Below are 21566 nucleotides of genomic sequence, written 5' to 3' on the forward strand. Positions count from 1 at the left end.
CAGCTGCATTACATTCTTGCTAACACTAGATGGGGTGTAAGGAAAGAGTGAAGGGGAAAGCCAGGGAACAGCAAAACCTTGGAGGTCCGAGCTACCTCAGGCAGAGAAACTGAATTTAACTAAGCTGAGCACGGCTTGCTCCACGTTTTCAAAAGCCAAACCCGATCATGGATGGACAAGGACCCGTTTGCCCACCTTGTCCATCCCTCTGGCAGTGTGGACCTTCACAGCATGGATATTTTAACACGCACGACGTACCACTATTAGTCTCATTAACTACATTTTATTCATATATTGAAAGAGTACATACATGTGTCATAGCACAGATTGCATCAGCTCCTCTTTACTAAAAAAAGCTCAATGTATATACAGCCTTAAAATGCTCCCACTGTAGCTAGCACATCATATTAAATCTACGCTTATATAAACTACTGTTCTTTACATAGTTGTCTGTATTGTAGAATACATTAAAAATTACCAGGTGGCATGTTCTGTTATCCTTTCTTACTGTCCTGATGGTCTAACAGTTGCAATAAATCATGAATATGCATAGTTTATTCACTATTCAAAACAATTTCTATTACAGAATATAGGCCATTGAGACAAAACCGTTGTTGCATTTGGAAAGGTAGAAAGTATTTTCAGTGCTTCATGATGTCTGTTGTTATGGCTGCATCCTGCAGCTTTTCCTTGGGAGCAGGAATAGCATAACAGGGCTCTTTTTGAGACCCTGCCTTTGTTTAGTCCTGCGAAATGTACCGTAACCCCTTTTCTTCATCGACTGGTGCTTTTTGCCCTCCCTCTTAGCTGCTTTGACCTCCTGTGCACTAACTCCGCAGAACAGGCGGGCCGGCGTCTGACTCCAGGCTCCTCCTGAAGCTGGGAGGGATGCTGAGCTGGGCTTCCCAACCAACCAACACAGCCACTCAGCAGAAGCGGCAGCCTGCCTGCAGAATTCATTTCCCTCACTTTCTTCTTCTGGTCCCATGTGAATGAGCTAGACTCCTGTGGATCACTTTAGCCTCTTTATTAAGCCTGTCTCTGCAGAGACCATTTTAATTTAATTCAACTTGATAGCCAAGTCTCAAAATCCCCTTGGCTCTCAAAACAGTACAATCTCCTGGTATTGGATACACAAGGCCTTTTCCTCCATCCTCTTCCTTTCCTTCAAGTAAAAAATGTCAAGATCCAATTTCCCTAAACTAGCCTTTACCTCTTTGACTGATTCCCCTTGCTGAGGGAATGGTACTAGCAGTGAGCCCTGAAAGAAAGTGCTGGCGCACTGAAAAATAGCCCTCCTTGGCAGCATATCTGACTCTATTTAAACATGCACGCTGGACAGAAAAGCAATAAAAAATTGCCTTCCCACAACACAGTTTAAAGAAACATCGCTTGCCAGCCATACCCGCTTTAAAAAGTAAACTGGGAACATGGTAAGAAACTGCATTCACTAGCAGACATACGAATCATCTCTTCGTTTTGTCAGATTTGTTAGCTTAATCCTCAGAGAGTTACTGCTAAAACCTGCTGCAGAGGCTTGGTTTGCATCTACTGGCCTGATTGAACCAACGGGACTGACAGCGCATTGGGATTTGGAAGGCAGAGTGCAATACTTCAGATGGTTGGTTGGGCTAAGTTGCCAATGTAATTAAAAAAAAAAACAGGATGAGTGTCTCTGTAGGAAAAAATTAACACATCATTTAAAAACAAAATAAAATTAGTTATGTCTCTGACAGTAATAATTTTATCTCATAGCAGCGAGGCAAACGTTGGGGAAGGCTGTGATATCCCAGGTCACTGGCAGGTTATGACTCCTCATGGCAGTCCTTGTGCATAATCCTCTTCTGCAGCACTGTTCACATCTTGGATGTCAGGAAGCCAGTGAGAACATCTCTATTTGTGACAATAGACCATGTTTCACGTGTCCAGGGCAAAAAATGAAGCTCACTCAGCACAGAGATGGTGAGGCAGCCCTGAGTATGAAGGAATAAAGGACAGTTTCCTTTGCTCGGCCTGCTTTACGGAAAGCCTCCCTCTTATCCAAGGCAGCAGTGCAGCAGCAAGACATGATAAAACAACCTAATATGCTAAGTGATGTGAAAACTTAAAGAAACATATTGTGTAAGTGAACAAACAAGGGCTCGGATACACAACTTTGTGGGTAAGGATGGTGGAGAGGCCTTTCCAGGAAAATGGTCCCTTGCTCTTATTCTAACAGAGGGTCTGTGTGCCAGGACTGCCCTATTTAGGATGACTGAATGCCTTAGTCTGTAGCCACCCAAAACACCAATGGGGCATGGGCTGTTCACATCCTCCTGTTTAACCTTCAACGGCTTGGCAACCCAGTGAAAGCCTGGAGCCACCAAAAGGAAACCCTAGTTCTTGGAGGCAGGGTTAGGTCTAGCCCGAAACAGCTCCAGCTGCCTTTGTTTCAAAAGACTCAGTGATACTGAAGTCATATCTAGACCTCAGGCAGAAGGAGGATTCCCCAAATACAGGTTGTGATAACCAAAACCTGAATTTATTCCTTGTGAGCTGTGCTGGGAGGAGAATGCTGGAAAAGAAATCATCTCATTGCATACAGATGAGCTATAGCACGGAGTACATGGATGTAGATGTGTGTTTCAGGCTAAGCTTAAGCTGTGCTTTCTAGAATGAGAGATCACAACAGATTTACTTGTTAAAACATCCCAGAACCTACTGGGATCATCAAGAAGAGTATGAATTAGGGCAAAATGGGGTGAATTTCTGGAATACCTATTCAAACAGAAAGTGGATGGAATTTGTAGTTGATTCATTCATGGCACCAAGCAGACCTCTGTTATTGTCTATGTTATCTTGTTAAGATCTCACAGTCTAGAAGTGACATGCCCTTCTTTTCCTGGCTACCCAGTTACTGTGGGCTGAGCTATTTGTTATGCACAATTTGTTGCTGAAATAGTGAATGATGGAATTGACATTTGACATTCCTTTTAATCTTCAACAAATTAAAACAATGCCTCAGACTTACTATAAACCACAAAGACAGATTTTGAAGACAGACCTCAAGAAACCAAAATAACGTGTATTCTGGAACATTGCTGTTTGCTTTCACAATTCATCAGCAACCATGAAGAACTGGCTCTAATCTTAAAATCATTACTAACATGTTAGTTTAAGAGTCAAGAGCATTTCTATGCTTTGTATGGCTTACTCTTCACTTTCTTTACAAGATGTTCAATTCAAGGTAGTTTTCTGAGTAAAATTTAGATCATTCTCTTAGATGTCAACATGAATCCTGAGCACTGCACTCACCTCTGAATGACTGCAGATTACAAAGTGTCTTTGAAAAAGGATAAAACGGACATGTCATGCAGTAACCAAGTAAATGCAATCCCTGATTAATATGCAAGTTTGAAAAGTTCAGAAAATGTCATCACACTCCATAGGTGCACCCTGTCTTTGGAAGGGTCTCTCTTTGTTTTGCTTGTGTATAAATGTCATTCCACATGAATTTCACTCCAGCAGCTTTTCATAAACTCAAGTCAATGATGATGTGTTCAAATATTTGAGTGTTTCCTTTAAAACTAGAGGCAAAGAAAAAATCTCTTCGATCTGTTGACACAGCTGTGAAAGACCGTGGGGCTTGCACATAAATTTCTTTAAATAACATGAAGAGCTTCTTTTCAGCATCCCACTGGTATATCTGGGAGAAGGTATAGTCACTTCCCAAGGCTAGGTAGTAATTGTTCTTGAAGGAGAAAGGCTGCAGCGTCATGGCTCCTCGGGATGGAAGAGCCTGTATCTCCACAAACTGTTTGCTATTCCATTTCATAACTCTGGAGTCACCAATGAATCTCGTGAGCGTGATGTACAGGTTATCTTGCATCCTGAAACTCTTCACAGCCAAGACATCTTCCATGTTGGGGATTTCACTGTGTGGCACAAACTTTTTGGAAACTTTGTTCCACTGGAGTATAATGGGAACCTGGGAGCGGCTAGAGAGGATTAAATGGGATTTCCCATCTATATCGAGAAACTCAGCATCAGTGTCCCTGAACCACTCATGAAGGGACTGGTATGAGTAAAATCCTTTGTTATTCCACTTGTACACTGTTGACAAACCTGCTTTAGAGCTATCTGCTATGACAAAAAACATTTCACTGTCTATCTCAAAAAGCTCTATATCATTTGGCTTGGAAATGCGAGATACTTCAATATCCTGGAATTTGACAAACTTTGTCCAGCTTTCATCATACTTGTAAATGTGTGAGCCACCAAAGAGCTGTGCCACCACCACAAAGACTTGGTCACCAACAAGAATGGCTTTACATCCCACTATGGACTGACCTATTGCCCAAAGGAAAAAAAAAAAAAAAGCACATATATTAGCACAGTACAAAGCACCTTTTAAACCACAGAGATATTACCAAATCACCCTGCCCCTTTTTTAAAATCTTCACCATCTCATAATTTTGTCTTTTACTACATGCTGTCAGAGCTTCTTTCCATACTTTTTTCTCCCCAATAACTGGAAAGATGACTGCAAATATTGGAAATGTCACACCCCTCAAGGTGTGCAAGTATGATGCACCCTAAAATGCTCATTCCTTTTTAACCAGAATACTTTTTCTTTCTCTGTTTGTTCAAACAGGGGCCCCTAATATCCAAAACAATTATTTAAGCCAAATTTTATTATTCCAAAGTAACAAGAGTTGTTATCTTATGACTCAGTGGGAATCTCAAATTCTCTTATTCTTGGAAGGTCTATTTTTCCAGTTTAACTAGAAGAATGAAAGATAGTCTATTTTTCTTGCTCCAAGAGGGCCAGAGTCAGCTTTTTGGTACTCTAAATAGAAATATTGATGTGTCTTGTGGATATATCACCTGACAGCAGGATGAAAAAGATAAATTTAACTCTGTTGTTTCTGTTAAGTCTTCCTGAGATTATGTTAAACTAGAAATATTTAGGAATACTGCAGTTGCCAGATTAGATTAGATTGAGCTGTGGTCTGTTTTGAGAATGTCCAGTCCCTATACAAGATCCACATCAAAAAAGTAACAACCAGACTACTTACGAAAGGTTTTGTTGGAAGAAGAGAGGAATTCCTCTCTGAAGTGCACAGTTTAAGCAGTAAAATTGGCACAGTATCTGCCAATGCTCCTCTATGCGTGCACGGTCACAGTCACTACGGGAGAAGCCCTGGCATTTCTGCTGGCCCCCTACCCATAGGTGTTTCACAGCCAGCCTCGGATGATCTACCACCCTTCCAATGTTGGAGGGGTGGGATTCATCTCAAGCACCATAAGATATCTGCAGCGTAGACACAAATGCTAAAGCTGATTATCCAGGCTCTTTTTGGTCTAACTTAGTCAAAAAGCACTCTAGACAAGATTTCACCTTGCCTGTAGATGTCTCCTTCTGCAGAGCATAGCAACACCTATTCTCTGCATGTTGACTCTAAAGGCAATCATGACAACTAGTTCAGGTCAATAAGCCCATGTCATAAAGGGCTAAATTTGGCCATCCACATGCCAAGCATATACTTAGTAATTAAACTCCCCATGGAGCGCATAGCTGGCTCCTGAGCTCTACAAAACGCTCTTCAGGCTCCACAAAAGGCTCTTTACCTGCCTGTGTCCCTTGGCAAAGTCTCTAGCTCACTTACATTTCAGAGTCCAGAGCTTAAGCTCAGGCCTTCCAGGAACACAGGACACTTGTTCGAGAAATGAGTCTCAGCATGCACGCTGGGTGTGGAGCCACGACACCAGTCCCCAGCAGAAATGTCTCCTAATCATGTCACTCACAGGAAGACGAAATACATCCAGAAGACAGCTGGATGTATTTGCAAATGACCTAAACTCTCAACTTCATTTCCAGAGTTTTTCTGGAGTTCTGCTAGCTCTCTTTGGGCCATCGACTTCTCAATTTACATCCACTGGTACGTATTTCCCCCTAAGCTACCAAAACACAATAAAACCTGAAAGAGCAAAATTTTTCATTTCCAGAATTTCCTGACAGAGGGGTAGCATTTTGTAAACTTTCGTTAGTGGCACACACAGTTGATCTGAGGAGGTATGTGCTTGCTGCCTTTGTAGACTTCCCACAACACTAGATGAGGATGCAGCATACTCTTTGTTTCCCAAAATGCAAGGCAAAAAATAATCTATCACACGTAACAAGAACAGGAGGGAAGGGTTCTCCATAGATAGATTTAGCTCCTGAGACCTCAGAACCAGTAGCTTGAAGTAGTTGGGAAATTGGGCAGCATATAACAGCTCTAAATGCTCTGTCCCTGCTGTCATGGTGTGACTGAGCTCTGTATAGCACCATGAGTGTCGGTTAGGGACAGAATGGTTGTTAGCAATAGAAAATCACCTGGCATCCACATGGGCTTTTTGTTTGATGAATAATCTGGCCAGGATGCTTATAAATGGAAAGTAAACATGAAAGCTTTATAGCACATCTCTTTAGGTAACAAACACAGTTTAAATATTTCTATGTCATCTTCAGCTGTGAAACATGCTTTCCTGGCCAGCCTACCCTAGATGCATCCTTCAGACCTATTTCCTTCTACATGCAGTAGAGTATTTTTCTATTCTATTTTGCAGGCACTTTGGCAAGAGTGAGAGCTCCTTTAGCCTATACTTTAACTTGCAGTGTGATTCAGGCAGCGAGCGTCTAAGCTGGGCCACGGTGTGACATTCACAGCAAGTGTTTGTGCCTTCAGAACAGTTCACAAGATCAGACAAAAAAAAGCCTAGTTTGTGTGGTACAGCGAGGTTAAATGTGCATGTATTAAGAAGATGCACTACGCCATGAAGTCACTCATGTCCAAACATTACACACTTTGATCTGCCAATTTCAACAGAGATTCAGGACAAAAACCATCAGCTGGTCCCATTTACGAATCTCATCCTTGCGAAACGCCAACAGTTCATCAATGACTGGAATCCCAGTGTTCATATACCTGTGATATTGTCATAACTCCTGAAATTCATTTCAATGTGATCCCACTCCAGCACCATGCAGTTCTCCATGCTGGGCTGTGCAATGGCTACGAACACATCATTCTTTGAGTTGAACGTATCCACTGAAACTGACTGATAGGGCAAAATCTGGTGAACAACAAAATCTAGAAACATACATTTACAACAATTAGGATACATCCTTGCTGGAAACACAGAGTAAGTGGTTAGTGATTACAACAATTAACACTGAAAAATGAGTTAAATACTCTGGATTTTGTAGAACACTAGCATGGAAGTGTCAGTGCTCATGTTAGGCATGCAGCAACAGGGGAAAGCTTCTCCTGCTTTAGGCTTCATAAACTGTCCTCTGGAAATATAGTTGCCAAGGAGATCAAATAGGTAAATAGTGGCAGAAATCAGATTTTCCAGCTAGGCCTGCTGGTATCAATGAAATCAGGATATCGAGAGAGAAGTCTCTTTCCCCACAGCTGGAAGTTGCTTTCCCGTCAAGTGAAATGGCCTTGCTAGAATCACTTTCAAGCTGAGAGACAGCAACTTCCAGCTGAAGTCAAATAACTTCTTAAGTCATGCAAATTTAATCACTAGCAATTTGTGTTATGCTAAACCAGGCAGAAAGTGAAATGATAATCTGAAGTTTGCCTGGGGATAACCCCATTTCGGCTAGACCATAGACAAAATGGTGTAATCAAAAACTCAGTTAACGTAACGTTTTATGGGGCATTGTAAAGTAGTTTAGGCATAAAATACAACCAACCTGCAAATTACTATCCAGTGGAAAACTTATTCTGGATACTAAGACTGAGGAGTTGGAGCAACCTGTAAAGACTAAGAGTGTAACTCCAAAATTCAAGATTTCTTCTCAAAATCTTTCCTCTCAAAATCAAAATGCCTTTGTAGATTTAACTCTAAAATTCGCCCTGGGCTACGTCAGCAGTCAGCATAGAGTCAATCTGGGGAAAAGCGAGGAGACTTGGGTCTGAATTTGATCTTTGGCCTGACAGCTGGGCATGGTCATTATTATCAGAAAAAGAAACGGGTCTAGCAGAGCTGACAAAGACAAGCCAGCACTTGGGTCTAGAGTGTGGCAGAAGGCCTGCGCTGAAGTGATGTATGGATATAGATATATAGAAAAGGAAATGCATCTTCCACTACGATGGAGTTTCTCTGCAGAACCACGCACCGCTCTGTATCAAGCTCCATTTGCTAGATGCTTTCACCATGCACTCCTACGTTGGAAGGGCCTGAGCACCCAGGGATTTTGGTGAAATGGTAATTAAGTCCTCACTCGAATCCCTCATTTTGGTGCATTATGAAATAATTGTTTTTGAATGAAGAACTCTGTCTCTGCATGCTTGAAAGCCTTGCCCTTGAGGAGTTACACTTCTGGAGAATAAAGACAGATGACTACCATTAAACAAACAGAGCAGATTCTACAGCTGCAAAAGAAATGACAGCCTCCATTCTTCGAGGGACTATTATAAATAGAGTTTGGGCTTGATTCATAAATGCTCGTAGGAAAACAAGAAAGTTATCTTCATTCTCACTGGGAAAATAAAAGGACTGGAGAAAACTGACACTGAAGTATGCAGAAAGTAAAAGTATGATAAATCATGAAAGGTAGCTAAGGATGGAACAATAGCAGATACAGTCACAGAAAATAAAAATATTTTTAAAATCTTGTGAAAAAAACAAAAAAACTAATGCTGAAAAAGACACCTCTTGAAATCACTTAGAGGGAATCTGTGAATTAAAACAAACCAGTCTGTGTTATAACCCACTGCTCATTCAGAAATGATTCAGTGTTAACACAGCTATTTTTACTTGTACCTGTCATCGGGCTCTTTATGTCACTCGATGAGTAAAAATGGGTAACAAAATCAGTCGTAATCAGTAAAAAGCAATAAACGTTTTTAGCACCAGTTGGAAATACCAGACTAATGTGGAACAGGGTTACACAGTAAAGAGATGCTGCCACAAAAGGCTTGCTAAAAATGTAGGTCTTAGGGGCTTGATTTAGTTTTACAGGCAGGTCCACATGCCTTGCTTTAATGCTAGAAAGAGCTCATACAGTAAATACAGAGTTGGAGGGGGGTGTTTCCCAACATTTTTCTCTGTTAAGCTGGATCGGCCTTCATGGGAGAGGGAAGAGGATGTGGCCCTCGCTTCCCCCCGTGCCGCTGGCCGCACGGGCTGTCGCTGTCTCCCTCTCACCCCAGTGCACCCCGATACTTTCTCTGGCTCAAGACACATGGTTTTGACACTGCTTTCTGCCGGCTGAGGGCCGGGGTGGTCCCCCCATCCTCCAGCCGCCTGCTCTGCCTCCGCTCCTTTGGCTGTTGAACGTCACGAGCTGTCACGGATCAGGGACCCAACGCTTTTGTTATTGGGCTGATTTCCCTCCTGGCAGCCTCTGCTCTGGCTGATCCCAGCACACAGGAGCGCTGATGCTGGCAGAGCAGAGAGGAGGCGCACGGGGGACGCTGGAGGACACTGAAGAGAAAGGGGACCGATGACCTGTTTGGGCAGCAGCTCCTAAACTGCATCCTGCAACTCAGCCACCAGTCATTCCCCTCTTCTCACAGCCCTTCTTCTCCACGGTGGAGACTTCTGCTCTAGGTGTGGCAACTCAGGACCTGGGGTGCTCTCAGGAAGAGTTAGCCATCCCTTCCTGTGTCCCACCATGGTGGCACGGGTGACCTCCAGCACAGGAGTGAGTATGGAGCAGGTAACTCTTAATTTGCAAACTACCTTCCTTCCAGCCAGTGGGGAGAGAGGACCACCTCCAGAAGACAGTCCCAGCTAGGTAAAGAAAGGGGAAACCAAGCTTTCGAAGCTCGGCGAGATGATCCCTGCTGGCAGGTCTGGGCAAAGCAGGTCCCAGGCACACACACAACCTGTTTCCAGTGACTGTGGGAGTGCGAGGCCCGTTTACCAGTCTTCTGAAAGTAAGTATTCGTTCCCCTGCCATGCTTACAGCCACAGCACAGCCCCCTCACACACCATTGTGGGAGAAAGACAAGAAACGAAGTGAAACAGCTTAACCTGCTTCTGTGATGCAATGGAGTCCGTGAGAATTTCCCTTCTGTGAGAAATGGAAGAGATGCTATCACGAAAGGAGTTAAAAGTGCAGATCAGCGACACTGTGGATCACTTTCTCTGTGAATAAGCAATAGGAGCGTTTTGTTCTTTGGCTCTTTGTTTAATGCGGCAGCACCTCTTTACATCTCTCCTCCCGTTACCACTGTAGCAGTTCAGAGGACGCAATGAACTGATGGAGCCACCGAGATGCACGTTTTACCAAGCAAACTGCCTTGTTACCACATCCTACGTCCAGTCATGCTCGACACAGAGTACCAGAAAGCAGAAATGGTGGAGAGTCTGATCACGCCTGGCAAAGGCGTGAAATACAATACTGAAGACTAACACGAATGAAAGAGGTTTGCAGAGCACTGCCTGTCACTGAGTGGGAAAGGAGAACACACCAAGAGGATATGTTGCTTTACTTCAAAATGTGGTATAAGCCCGAGCTTGTGACTAATCAGTCCTGAAGGAATGACTATGGGCATATTTACACTCTCTTTGGATCTGGGGGAGGCAATGGCAGAGAGGGAAAAAGCAGCTGTGGGTTGCCACCGCAGACCACCAGGGCCACCGCAGGGTTATAGCTCGAGCAAGGTAACTTCCAGTTCAGTGCAGGGGACATGATGCTGTCTCAGAGGTGACACGTTCCTGAAGATCTGCATTTCTACTCTACTTATCTCTGGTTTGTCTCATACAGCTTATTTCTGCATGCACTCTGTCCCTCTCAGACACTTTGTAAGGATGCCAGAGCTCCACGTCTTCTGCACCCTCCACCTTCACTATGCCCTGGAGCTCTGGGAAGCCTGCTGCCGCCTGCCCCCAGGCCAGAGGGGTTAGGCACACAGCCTCCCCTCACGGCAGCCAGGGAATGACTGGTTCGAAAACGTCCTTTACTATCTGAAGAGTGTATTACAGCTACACGCCGTGCTGCGAGAGCACTTGTCTGATGGCATCTGAACAAATATTCAGCTGGGCAGTCCTTGCACCCTGTAACGCCTTAGCTGCCCAGCAAACTCTACAGCATGTGAAATAAGATTTATGCTTGGTGTAATTTCGCTTACAGCAGACAAAGGGACTAACATTAAGGACAAACTTTGCCTCTAGCAACTTTATAGTTAGGTTTCTGGGTACAAAGAGATGACAGAGGGCAGGTAGGTCAGTATAGGTGTGAGGATCAGGTAGGTAAGGCTTGTTTGCGCACACTGTTAGTACTGCGCAATTGCTTAAACCAGATTGAAATGAAATAAAGCCTGCTTTTACTTTGTACTTTTGCATCTCGGTGATTTGGCAGACACAGGAACGTAACTTTGGTACCGGTCTAAGCTACATTGCTTTCCTGCTTCTGACATGCTTTCATGCAGCAGATAATCGCGCGTTACCTCTGCTGCTCTTCTGACATATTTTTGAATTCTGAGTTCATTCTCTTTTCCTTTACATACTGCCCTTGGATTACCTTTCATACCTTGTACTGAAACTTTATTTTACATTACTAGTAATCAACTTTTCTATTGTCTCTTAATGATGATGACTGCCTTGATGACAGATGAGAGCTCGAATGCCTCTGATACTACTGTATAGAAAAAAGGCAGAGTGCTGACATCATATACATGAAAGATGAAAAACAATACTCGCAGCTGATATTCTCAGTTACATGATGTGACTACATTTAAAGATAGGTAACTGCGGCTGTTCAGTCATAAAATATAAGCATAACCACATGCAAGTTTCTCTTCACTTCCTTCAGCATGCTTGACATTCCCTAAAATAAAAATCAAGATCCTAAACAAGACAGTAGTCGGAATATTATTACAGTAGTCAGAATATTATTGGACATTTTTCTTCAACTTAATGGAGTTCCGTGAAGAACTGCTGGCAGTTTTGCTGCCACATTTGATGCTATTAAATTGTGGCCTATTGAATAAAGATAACAGATATAGCCACATTATTTGGACTTCTTTTCATTGCTTTCTGTGAAATACAGAGATTTTGGGAAGCTCATCTGCCATAACTATATGGCCTTATTCCAGATAATAGAAAGCGTTCTGTGATGAAAATTAAGTCACAAAGTGAGTCATAATCAAGTCTTTTGGAATACGAATAGTCAGAGCTCTTCTCCCATTATCACTTAATCCAAATAAAAACTCGCTACTTACTTTGGCTTCGAAATGTAATTTTCCCATTTTATGCTTGCTGTAGTACTCGGAAGTGCTTTGTATGTAACCCTTTCCTCCCCCCAGGTCATGCTCACAGAAGCGAAAGGGTATAGTCTAAACTTCTGATATTTAACCATTTGTAGTGTGCTTAGAAATATACATTCTGAATACCTGTAGTGGTGCATTCATAATCAAAACTTGTCACATCATTTAACTTCTTATCCTGATATTCTGCTGGACCAATACACAGGACATCAGAAACAGTGGAATTTGTCATCTTTAACCACAAAAACAACCACTTGGCTTTGCAGTCACACTCAAATTTATTTCCCCTTAAATCTCTAAAAAAACACACAGAAATAAACATGTTTGAAAAGGTTGATAGCAATATGAATACTACAGAACTGTTATCACCGTGACATGCTGAATTTAAAAATATCTGAGTAGCCTTGAATTGGTTTTGAGCTGAGAACAGGAAAGTTTCTTAAGTTTTATTCGGACTCTCTTACTACGGACTCTCCTTCACTGAGTGTTGTCCTTGAAAAACAGTTTCAATCTAGGAAATAAGCCCACGTATAATCTTACTAACAAACAGAGCACTGGGATTCCCGTGTGAAGTCACTCAGGTTTATAAGTTTTCATAGGATGAGGACTGTAACGTAACAAATCCTGCAGTGTGGCTGTCTGCTGCAAGCCTCCGTCCCACCATCTACCTACCGCTGACACAGATAAAGCCCATTCCTTCACTAAACTACTCTGGTACCGCTGCTTGACAGAGTGGCCTTGCTGGTACCGTTTCTGTGTTACATTCAAGAACAGATGTAAGGCTTGTATTTTTAGAGTCACTGCTGATGCAGAGTCAATTTAACCTCCCCCTACTAATGTATGTGCAATTTCAACACTGTACCTGTTCTTCGATCCCTTGGCAATTTTTGTAGCTTACAATTATGCTTTGCTGTTTGGGAGAGCCAGGCCAAAAATAGGGGAAGCTGACTAGCAGCTCAGTTATACAAGAAAACACTGACAGTAAGTCAGCAATATGCTATAACTGCACAAAAACAAGAAAAAAAGCATTTTTTTTAATGAATGCCTTTTGCTAAAATAATCTCAGGGAATACATGCAACAATAACAGGAAAAAATGTTCAGAGAAATTGTAGTTTTAAAATTCATTGTCTCCCTTTCCCTAAAAAACAATTTATATGAAACATCAGAAAGAAGGACAATAATGCAAGCTATGTACAGCATCACGAGAAGCAACAGTGATTTGAGAAATAGCAGTTATTTTAGAGGAGTCTAACAAGTAAACAATTTTAAAACGAGAAAAGCTAGAACAACAAAACGCACATTTCTTTTCCGTGCAGGTATCAGATACAGCACCACACAAACGCAGAACATAAAACTCAGAGTAACAGAGTGACAGAAGCAGGCAGTCAATAGGAAGATTCTCATTACTTACAGTTCAATTAAAGAATCTAAATCACTGAAGACATCCCGTGGCAGAGCTTTGAGATGGTTATTGGCCAAAGAACTAGAAAAGAAAGTTAGAGCTTAGCATCATTGCCATCTCTTGTCTGGCTGACTCTTCCTAAGCCTGAGCTCACGTACAGGTTGTTAATGAACTGGTACTGTCCAGCCACTGGCATTGGTAACAGCAGTTGCAAGGAACAGGCACATATTAATTATTCTCATTCAAGAATGGAGATTGCTTGAAGCTCACGTGAAAGCAAAATATATAAAGCTTCTTTATGGCCCAGGTGCAAACGTAACACACAGAGCAATCACTGAGCATACTGAAAAGAAACAGGGACATTAATGACGAGTAGGTGGTATCACGGTGGTACCGGTGCAGCATCCACAGGTCACAGCCACACCCCAGCACAAGCCGCGAGTGTGCGCAGGCAGCCGAACATGCCGCAGTGCTCCCTGAGCAGGCATTTCTTAAAGGCCATTTTTTAATTTGTGGAAGGCACGTTATCAACAGCGGGAGGAAGCTGACACACGGAGGAGAAGGGAGGTTTTCTATGTGGCAGGAAAAGCAGTGGTACCCCAGAAGAGTTTTGTTCAAGTACAAATTACTCTACCAAGTGTTAAATAACTTACAGGTGAGTCAGGTCTCGAAGGCCACGAAATGCATTTCTTGAAATGGTTTCAATTTTGTTTCCTTCAATGAATCTAGGCAAAAAAAAAAAAAAGTATTTTAAAAGATGTTAATTAACATTATTATTGGCATCACCAGTGCTTTAAGCTATGGTCTCCAAATCAGCAGGTTCCTGGGCAGCCCCTTCAGACTGAAAGGCGGGGAAGTCTCGGTGGAGCTGCGCACGTTCCCTTTTCCCCTTTCCTCGGGCGGACCGCAAGGAACGATGCAGGTACCAGGCAGCGCAAGGGAGAGCACATGACACAAACATCCAGCAGAAGAGGAACAAAGTGAACAGAGCAAAAAACATCGTTCCTCTGTTGGTTAATCCTCTCAGGGTATGTTGTGTGAGGCAAGACCTGCGTAGGAGAGGCTTCTGAGAGGGACTTTAGAAGTTAAAGTCCTACCTTCCTCTCACAAATCACCTGCATTTTAAAACCACGGGGCAGCAGAGCGGTGCCAGGGCGGCCCCGGCTGCAGCCAGATGCTCTGATGGGGAGCTCCTGTGGCTGCACGCGCAGTGCCACCCCTGCACCCACAGAGCTGTGGCGTGGACTGCAGACATCCGAAGTTGGCATAAACGGCAAGACCGTTGCCTTGTTTTTCTTCTTGCTGCCGCAGTTCAGGTCTCTCCAGCCGGGACGCCACCTCTGCAGGGTGCCCAGCTGCACACAAGTCACAGCCTCGTGCGCTGGGGGAATAATGACAGGCACGTATCGATTCCAGGAGCCTGCTGCTCCTCCTGACTGCACGTCAGCATTTAAAGAAAGAGCTGATACTTGAGCATCTTGACCCCCGAGCACTTGAGGACGCATCCCTAAATACACCATCAGCCCTGCAAAGCGATTGCAGCCAGGTGGCCATCAAGATATTGCATGGTACAGCTGTACCTGGATGAAGACAACTGCATGCTGATTTCTAAAAGGTTTTATGAGATAGAAGTGTCTCCCTTCTTCCTATGCGTCCTTGTTTGCCTTCCAGGGAAACAGAGGAAAAATGCTATGAGCCAAGGGCTCTTCTCAAGAGAGACAAGATGGGGATGCAGGGGATGACAAGTGCTCTGGGTTCTGCAGTTTAGACATAGCCAAAATCCTTCACGAAGTGACCGGGCCCCTGACTGCACACAAAGGGTACAGATCAGAAGGTGCTGTGTCTACACGGAAGATGTTAGAAGCGGGTCAGCCGTTACAAGGCTGCCTGGGGACAGGAATTCAATCCGCAGAGCAGAGAGCCGAACTGCCTCCCGCCACCCTCACGGGCACCTGGCATCGCCGCACAGTGCCAGCTCACCCGTCCGTGCAAATAAACACGGCTTCACGGAACACACTGCAGCGAGATGATGGACATTTGGGCTGGGGCTCAGTACTTTGCCAGATTCCTGAGTCACCAAACCTGGCCTCGAAGGGATGCTACCCTGGGAACGCCACTCTGATCACCAGCAAAGCTCTGTCTTTATCAGACCTCTCTTATCCAGACTCTGTACACGGAGCCAGTTAGTTTAAGGGTGCACTGAATGCCACTATCAGTGCTGCAAGCACAGCAGGACACAGCTGGAGAGAGAGAGAGAGAGAGAGAGAGAGAGATGTATCTGCTGTGGGTGCTCCCCAGCTGCTCTTCATCTGGAGACTTTGCTTTGTACACAAAGAAACTGGTCATTCTTCTTCATCAGCGGGGTTTTCTTATTCTCTGTAAGGTCTGGTCTGATCACTGGTAACTGAGAGACATGAATTATTGAAGCTGTAATGGTGTTACCGGCTGCATGGCCAAAAACAACCCCAGAGAAAGGCCACTCGCCCCCGGTTCCCACACGGCCGAGGTGTGATTTGCTGGGAAGAGGAAGCGCTCTGTGGACTTGGCAGGGAGGTGACCACAACCATTAACTGAGACCACTTGTTTAGCTGCTACTGAAGGAAATTGAAACTGCAAGGCTTTATTAGTCTTCCCTCTGCTCCCTGGTTTGCAGCTGGCAACCAGGGACAGAGATTTTCCCTTCAAGCAGCTGGGGAGGGGCAGGATTTTTTCGTTCAGACAGGGGTCTGGCTGCAGCTACCAATGCAACCGCTACGATTGCATAGGCTGCTGGGACACGCTCTGTGTTAGACTCATCAGCACTTGAAAGCAAGTCATTACTGAAACAATACAAAAGTTTTTCTTCCTTTTTACAAACATTCTGCAAATTGCTTTTTTTCCTGTAGACACATGGAAAAGAGAATGATTAGATAACTCGCTACTGCTGAAAAATCCAGATGTAGCTGAATCGTGGACTTCAGCATATACCATTTACCATTATTCTCTATTTCTTGGTCTGCAAATCCCATTGTTGGCTGCTCCGCACCTATCAGACTATTAGTCCTGAACATACCCCGCCTTAATACCCACTCGCCTGCAAGACTTTAGCAAGAGTCAGTGTTATGAGCATTGGCCTTCCTTTAGAAAAAGACAGCAATGTCTTCCACAGCTACTTTTCAGCACAGGAAGGTGGGTGGAATGATGAATTTTTTTGCAGGTCATATTCAGCTTCAAACATACCAGCTCATGTCCAGTAACACAGAGAAATGGCAGTCCTTTGGAGTATGAAGTGAGGACAACCTGGTACCAGGGCTAATACTTTTTTTAAAAGAAAAAAGGGTGACCTAAAAAAAAAAAATAAAAAAAAATCGGGAAATGAAGGTAATGCAAAAATCAACGAAGAAGTGAACTAAGTAAGGAAAAGGAAAGTTAAATAGATTTAAATAATAATATAAATCATTACAATAATTTATATTATATGAAATATATATTTATATATTTATAATTATTTAAAGATAAATGCCACAGGCATTAAATGGGATATCAGAAAAAAGGCAAAGTTGGAGAGGAAAGTTTGGGGGAAGAGAAGCAGTCTGGTAATCATGGTTGTTCTGGGCAGTCCATGGATACTCCACACCTCCTCTTCAGGCTGCCAGCAGGCCAGGAGAGGCTTCCCCACCTCCTTCCTGAGGTTCAAAACCCCTTGACAGGGATGGCACTGTTTTGGAAAGCCAGGACAAGCTCTCGCTCAGCAGGGCCTTTTCGGTGTGCTGTAATTGCACAGAGCCACCTTGCACTCACAGCATATTTTAAAAATCCACTGCAACCTCTGAAAAATGGTGAGCCACCATAAAGGACATTTGCACAGGAGTGGACCATAAATCTTTCATCTCCCCTGCTCCTGGGAATCACAGTAAAGACTAAGACTCCATGGCAGGAGTCTCGGCAACTTATCAAGCCATCTTGATTTATAAAGGACAGGGGAAGACATAAAATACCAAACTTACAGGTATTCTAGATGGAAGAGACCAGCAAAGGCATCATCTCGTATAACAGTGAAGGAGTTGGAGTTCAGCAAGCTGAAAATGGAGAGCACGCATTAGGAAAGCACATTAAAACCTGACACACTGGATTATGCCTGTTGTGTTTATTGCCCATGACCAAACTAATCTTACTGACCAAACTAATCTTACTGACTCCAGCCCATATTGCCCCACCAATGCAGCACACATAAAATACTGTGGAATGGTCTATAAAAAAAAAAACACTAAAGGCATAATGTGATGCTAGTTAATGTCCACTACTCCCCAGGAAAAATGTTCGCTGTCCCATTCACCTTGGTTAAATGCAACCTGGCCCTCGACTCTCTGGTCCCCCGAGCAGGAAAAGCCATCCTTAGAGGGTAGGTCTGCTGAGCGGGGACCCCAGTTGCCCACTACCCCTCCAGCCACACCGAAAATTTTCAAGAGACCATCTCAGTGCCACTCCTGAGCTCCCAGAAATGGGGGGAGCCCTTTTGTACGAGCACCAGCTCTCATTTATGCTGATCTCGGTGGATCAGCACATGCTCATTCTGCACTCCCAGGGGGATGCTCCAAGCCTGACCTGCAGATGGGCTACGGCCCGCGGCATGGGAGGACAGCACACGGTTCACGCGGCCGGTTCATCAGCTGGAAACACAGGCATGCCCAAACCGCCAGAGACAGAGTCCTGCTCTCCTAGCACAGCAAAGCCCCGCGTCCGCAGGCAGCGAGGAAGCGCGCCGGTGCTGCCTGCTCCAGGCACTGCCTTGCCCTCCTGCGTGAACTTCAGGGACAAAACATGTTAGAGCTGCACCGGAGCGGCTGTCACCTGAGCCAGGACAAGGCGGTCAGGGAGAAGGATGCTATGGAAAGGCTTTGCCAGCAAAGTTCCTTCTTTGCTGTATCAAAGCACTTCAGCGGATGATCTCCAATGTTGATGTTCAAAGGCACAGAGAGCGATCTCCTTTTAAGAAAACAGGAAAACTTCGTATGTGGTCTAAAAATCCAACGCTACTCAAAAGAAGTAACTTTTGGAAAATCTCAGAGTTTTCTGCTACGAGTGAATATGTCTGCACTAATCGCTTTATTAGAGTAACTTATTAATCCTCTTTTTGTATGGTTTTAGGCATTTTACTGAAATTAATTTAGAAGACTAATGAACACGAAATGCAAACTTTCCCTCTGATCCTCAGTTATTATGCTAATACTAGACAAATGCTCCTTAAATTATCCCAAAGAAATCTGACAAAGATACAGACTGCCATCAAAAATAAATCCTTGCGTTACTATTTTACCATGGCTACTGCCACAGAAGACAGAGTCCTGAGGTACCCAAGTGCTCAATTATGCATGTATCTCTTTTGTCATTTAATCATTCTTTTTCCTCATGTTTCAAGGGAAAAGTCACAAATACACTAACCAAGAAAATTTGTCAGGGCCCAAGGTGGCGGTGGTTGTGGTGACAAACCCCTCTCGCTCCCACGTCTGGTCTACTGCATAAAGCGATGGGCAACTTCTGACTTTCTCAGCAACTGACCCCTGCCCCACCACCCCATGCACCCCAACATCTCCTCCTGGAAATCTGCTACAGCTAAGGAAAAGGGATAACCTTCAGCTGCTCTTCCTCCCTCTTCCCAGTGCCCCTATCCAAAACAAGCCAGACTCCCCCCATCTCTCATTTTCTGCCCACGGTTTCTCTCAGCCCACCCTTGGATTCATCCCTTTCCTCCCCAGCTGGCACAGGTCTGCTGTTTGCCCCCATTCACTGCTGGGCAAAGTCCCCCTGCCCTCTGCCCAGGGCTCCGTGCTGGCCCCCAAGTCCCACAAAAACTTGGGTTTGGGACCAGTGCCACGCTAAAGAAGGTGAAAGCCTCCACCCCTTGCTTGTCCCCAGTGTTTTCCATGGGGTGCTGCTCCCCCCAGATAGCAAGACAGGCCTTTGAGAATGAGGTGGGGGTGCCCGAGGAGAGGAGGCTGGCCATCGTGCTGCCAAATGCTTCCAGGGACTACCTCTTGCCAAGACCAGTTTTAACATCTAGCTCTGTGGCAGGCGCTTAGCCTGGGTTTCTGGCGTGCCTCGCATCTTTTTGCCAAATTTTTCTTTGCAGCGTGTCTTTGCTTTGGGGGTAACCCGGTCCTTACAGGGGGAGGTGTGGAGGGCCCGCTTGGTACTGGGCGTTACAGGCGGGCTGCACTGGGCTGGCCAGGGCACAGCCAGCGGCACGCTCCTCTGCAGACTACCAGAGAAACAAGTACCCGGGCTCCCCAGGGGGGTTGTACCGCACCCCGTATCTGTGCCGACCCTGCTACTGCCTCCCAGGACAGCTAAATTAAAGCAAGTTTGGGAAGCTGCTGGAGCTGCGGGCACACACCTGACTGCAACGCGGGCACAACCAAGCGATTTGTCTGAGGTCAGGGAGGGCTGCAGAGCGCCGGCAGCTGGACTGCTGTCCCCGGGGGCAGAGGACCATCCCGCCTGTAGGTCCATCAGGTCAGCAGGCATCTGAGGGGCTGCCCTCCGAGTCGGACGCTGAAGCACAGAGTCATGCTGCAGACAACGCCAGCGCTTCATGCACGGCAGCCTTCCCCTGAGGTGTGTCCCGGCGGCCTCTGCTCGCCCCTCATCGTGCCTGCAGCATCCCAAAGCCAGCGCGAGACTCACGGGCACAGAGTGAGCGCGAGTGAGAAGCACCGGGGGGAAAACTCTGCCCTAAACTTATTAAAGCTGTAATTTTTAAAACCAGGAACTTAGGGCATCAGAAAACATTTTGTCCTCCTTCAGTAGCTAAATATATGTTTTATGAAGTGGTTTATGAGTGGAAAATGCATCCTCTGTTACGAAACGGCAGCGGGGCTGCACAAGCTGGGGGTTCACCCGTCACCCCCCTTTCTGCAAGGGCACCCGCAACTCTCTTTAGGGGGAAGGGGCAAAGGGCTACCTGGCCGCTGATCTCTTCCAGTGCCATACTTACAGCAGCTGCAGGGAGGGCAGGTGGGAAAACATCCTGTCCTTGACTTCGGAGAAGGTCCCGTTTACCAGGCTCCTGGAAAGAGAGAAGTCACCCATCAGCGGCGGCCCCGCACCCCGCGCCTCCCCAGGGCACCCCGCACTCACAAGGAGCCCAGGCCGGCGGGCAAGCTGCGCGGTGCCCCCGCCGCCCCCACGCACAGCGCCGACTCCCGCCAGCAGCTGCACGGCGGAGCGCAGCGCGGGGGCTTCCTCGGCGACGCCAGGGCCAGCACGGCGGCGGCGGCGCAGAGGGCCACCAGCCGCCGCAGCGGGGCCGCCATCCCGCAGCCGCCGCTGCCCGACGGCCGCTCCCCCGCCGCCTCCCGCGCCCTGACATCAGCGCGGCGCCGCCCCGCCGCTGCGAGGGGCGGTGCGGAGCGGTGGCCACCGGCTCCCGGGCGATGCTGGCCCAGGGGGGCCACCCACGCGCTCTGCCTCCCGGCGGGGCAAAGCCCCGTCGGGAGGCAGAGCGCGTGGGTGGCCCCCGGCTCCTCACTCCCGAGCGACAAAAAATATCAGCTGAAATGACAACTTCCCAGGGCAACCGGTGCTAGCGGGTCGAGCGCTGTCGCTGGGATGAGTTATTTTCCTCCTAGCTAGCCTGGATTTGGTTTGGGAAAATCTCATTCCCTATTAATCCTTGTAGTGTGAAATCATATGAACTTTCACACATATGTATATACAGTTTGCATTGTATACTGCATGGTCATGCTTGCTAAAGGACCCCAAGGAAGAGGATGACAGCCCCCAGCCCGAAGAAAAAAGGGTGCCCCTCGGACTACTGAGACAGCACCAGCATCCTCGCCCCTCTCACACCTCCGTGGAGCCCTCCCGTCATCTGGCATCATAGTAACTGCGGCAAGACCAACTCCGGGGACGTCTAGATCAAGAAAGAAGCAGG

General features: G+C 45.8%; 1 protein-coding gene across 1 annotated transcript; it reads right to left on the reverse strand.

Annotated features, from left to right (window-relative positions):
- Positions 1-267: 267 nt before the first annotated feature.
- Positions 268-20974, reverse strand: LGI2 (leucine rich repeat LGI family member 2). Its single transcript, XM_087738022.1, has 8 exons — positions 20771-20974; positions 20628-20699; positions 17641-17712; positions 14308-14379; positions 13664-13735; positions 12378-12547; positions 6951-7115; positions 268-4329 (listed from the first exon to the last, which is right to left on the reverse strand). The coding sequence occupies exons 1-8, from the start codon at positions 20944-20946 to the stop codon at positions 3512-3514; spliced, it is 1617 nt and encodes a 538-aa protein (XP_087594148.1). The 5' UTR covers positions 20947-20974; the 3' UTR covers positions 268-3511.
- Positions 20975-21566: the final 592 nt, after the last annotated feature.

Source organism: Nipponia nippon, unplaced genomic scaffold, assembly GCF_047370975.1.
Source record: "Nipponia nippon isolate SJK-2023a ecotype South Korea unplaced genomic scaffold, ASM4737097v1 scaffold_6, whole genome shotgun sequence".
Classification (NCBI taxonomy): Eukaryota; Metazoa; Chordata; class Aves; order Pelecaniformes; family Threskiornithidae; genus Nipponia; species Nipponia nippon.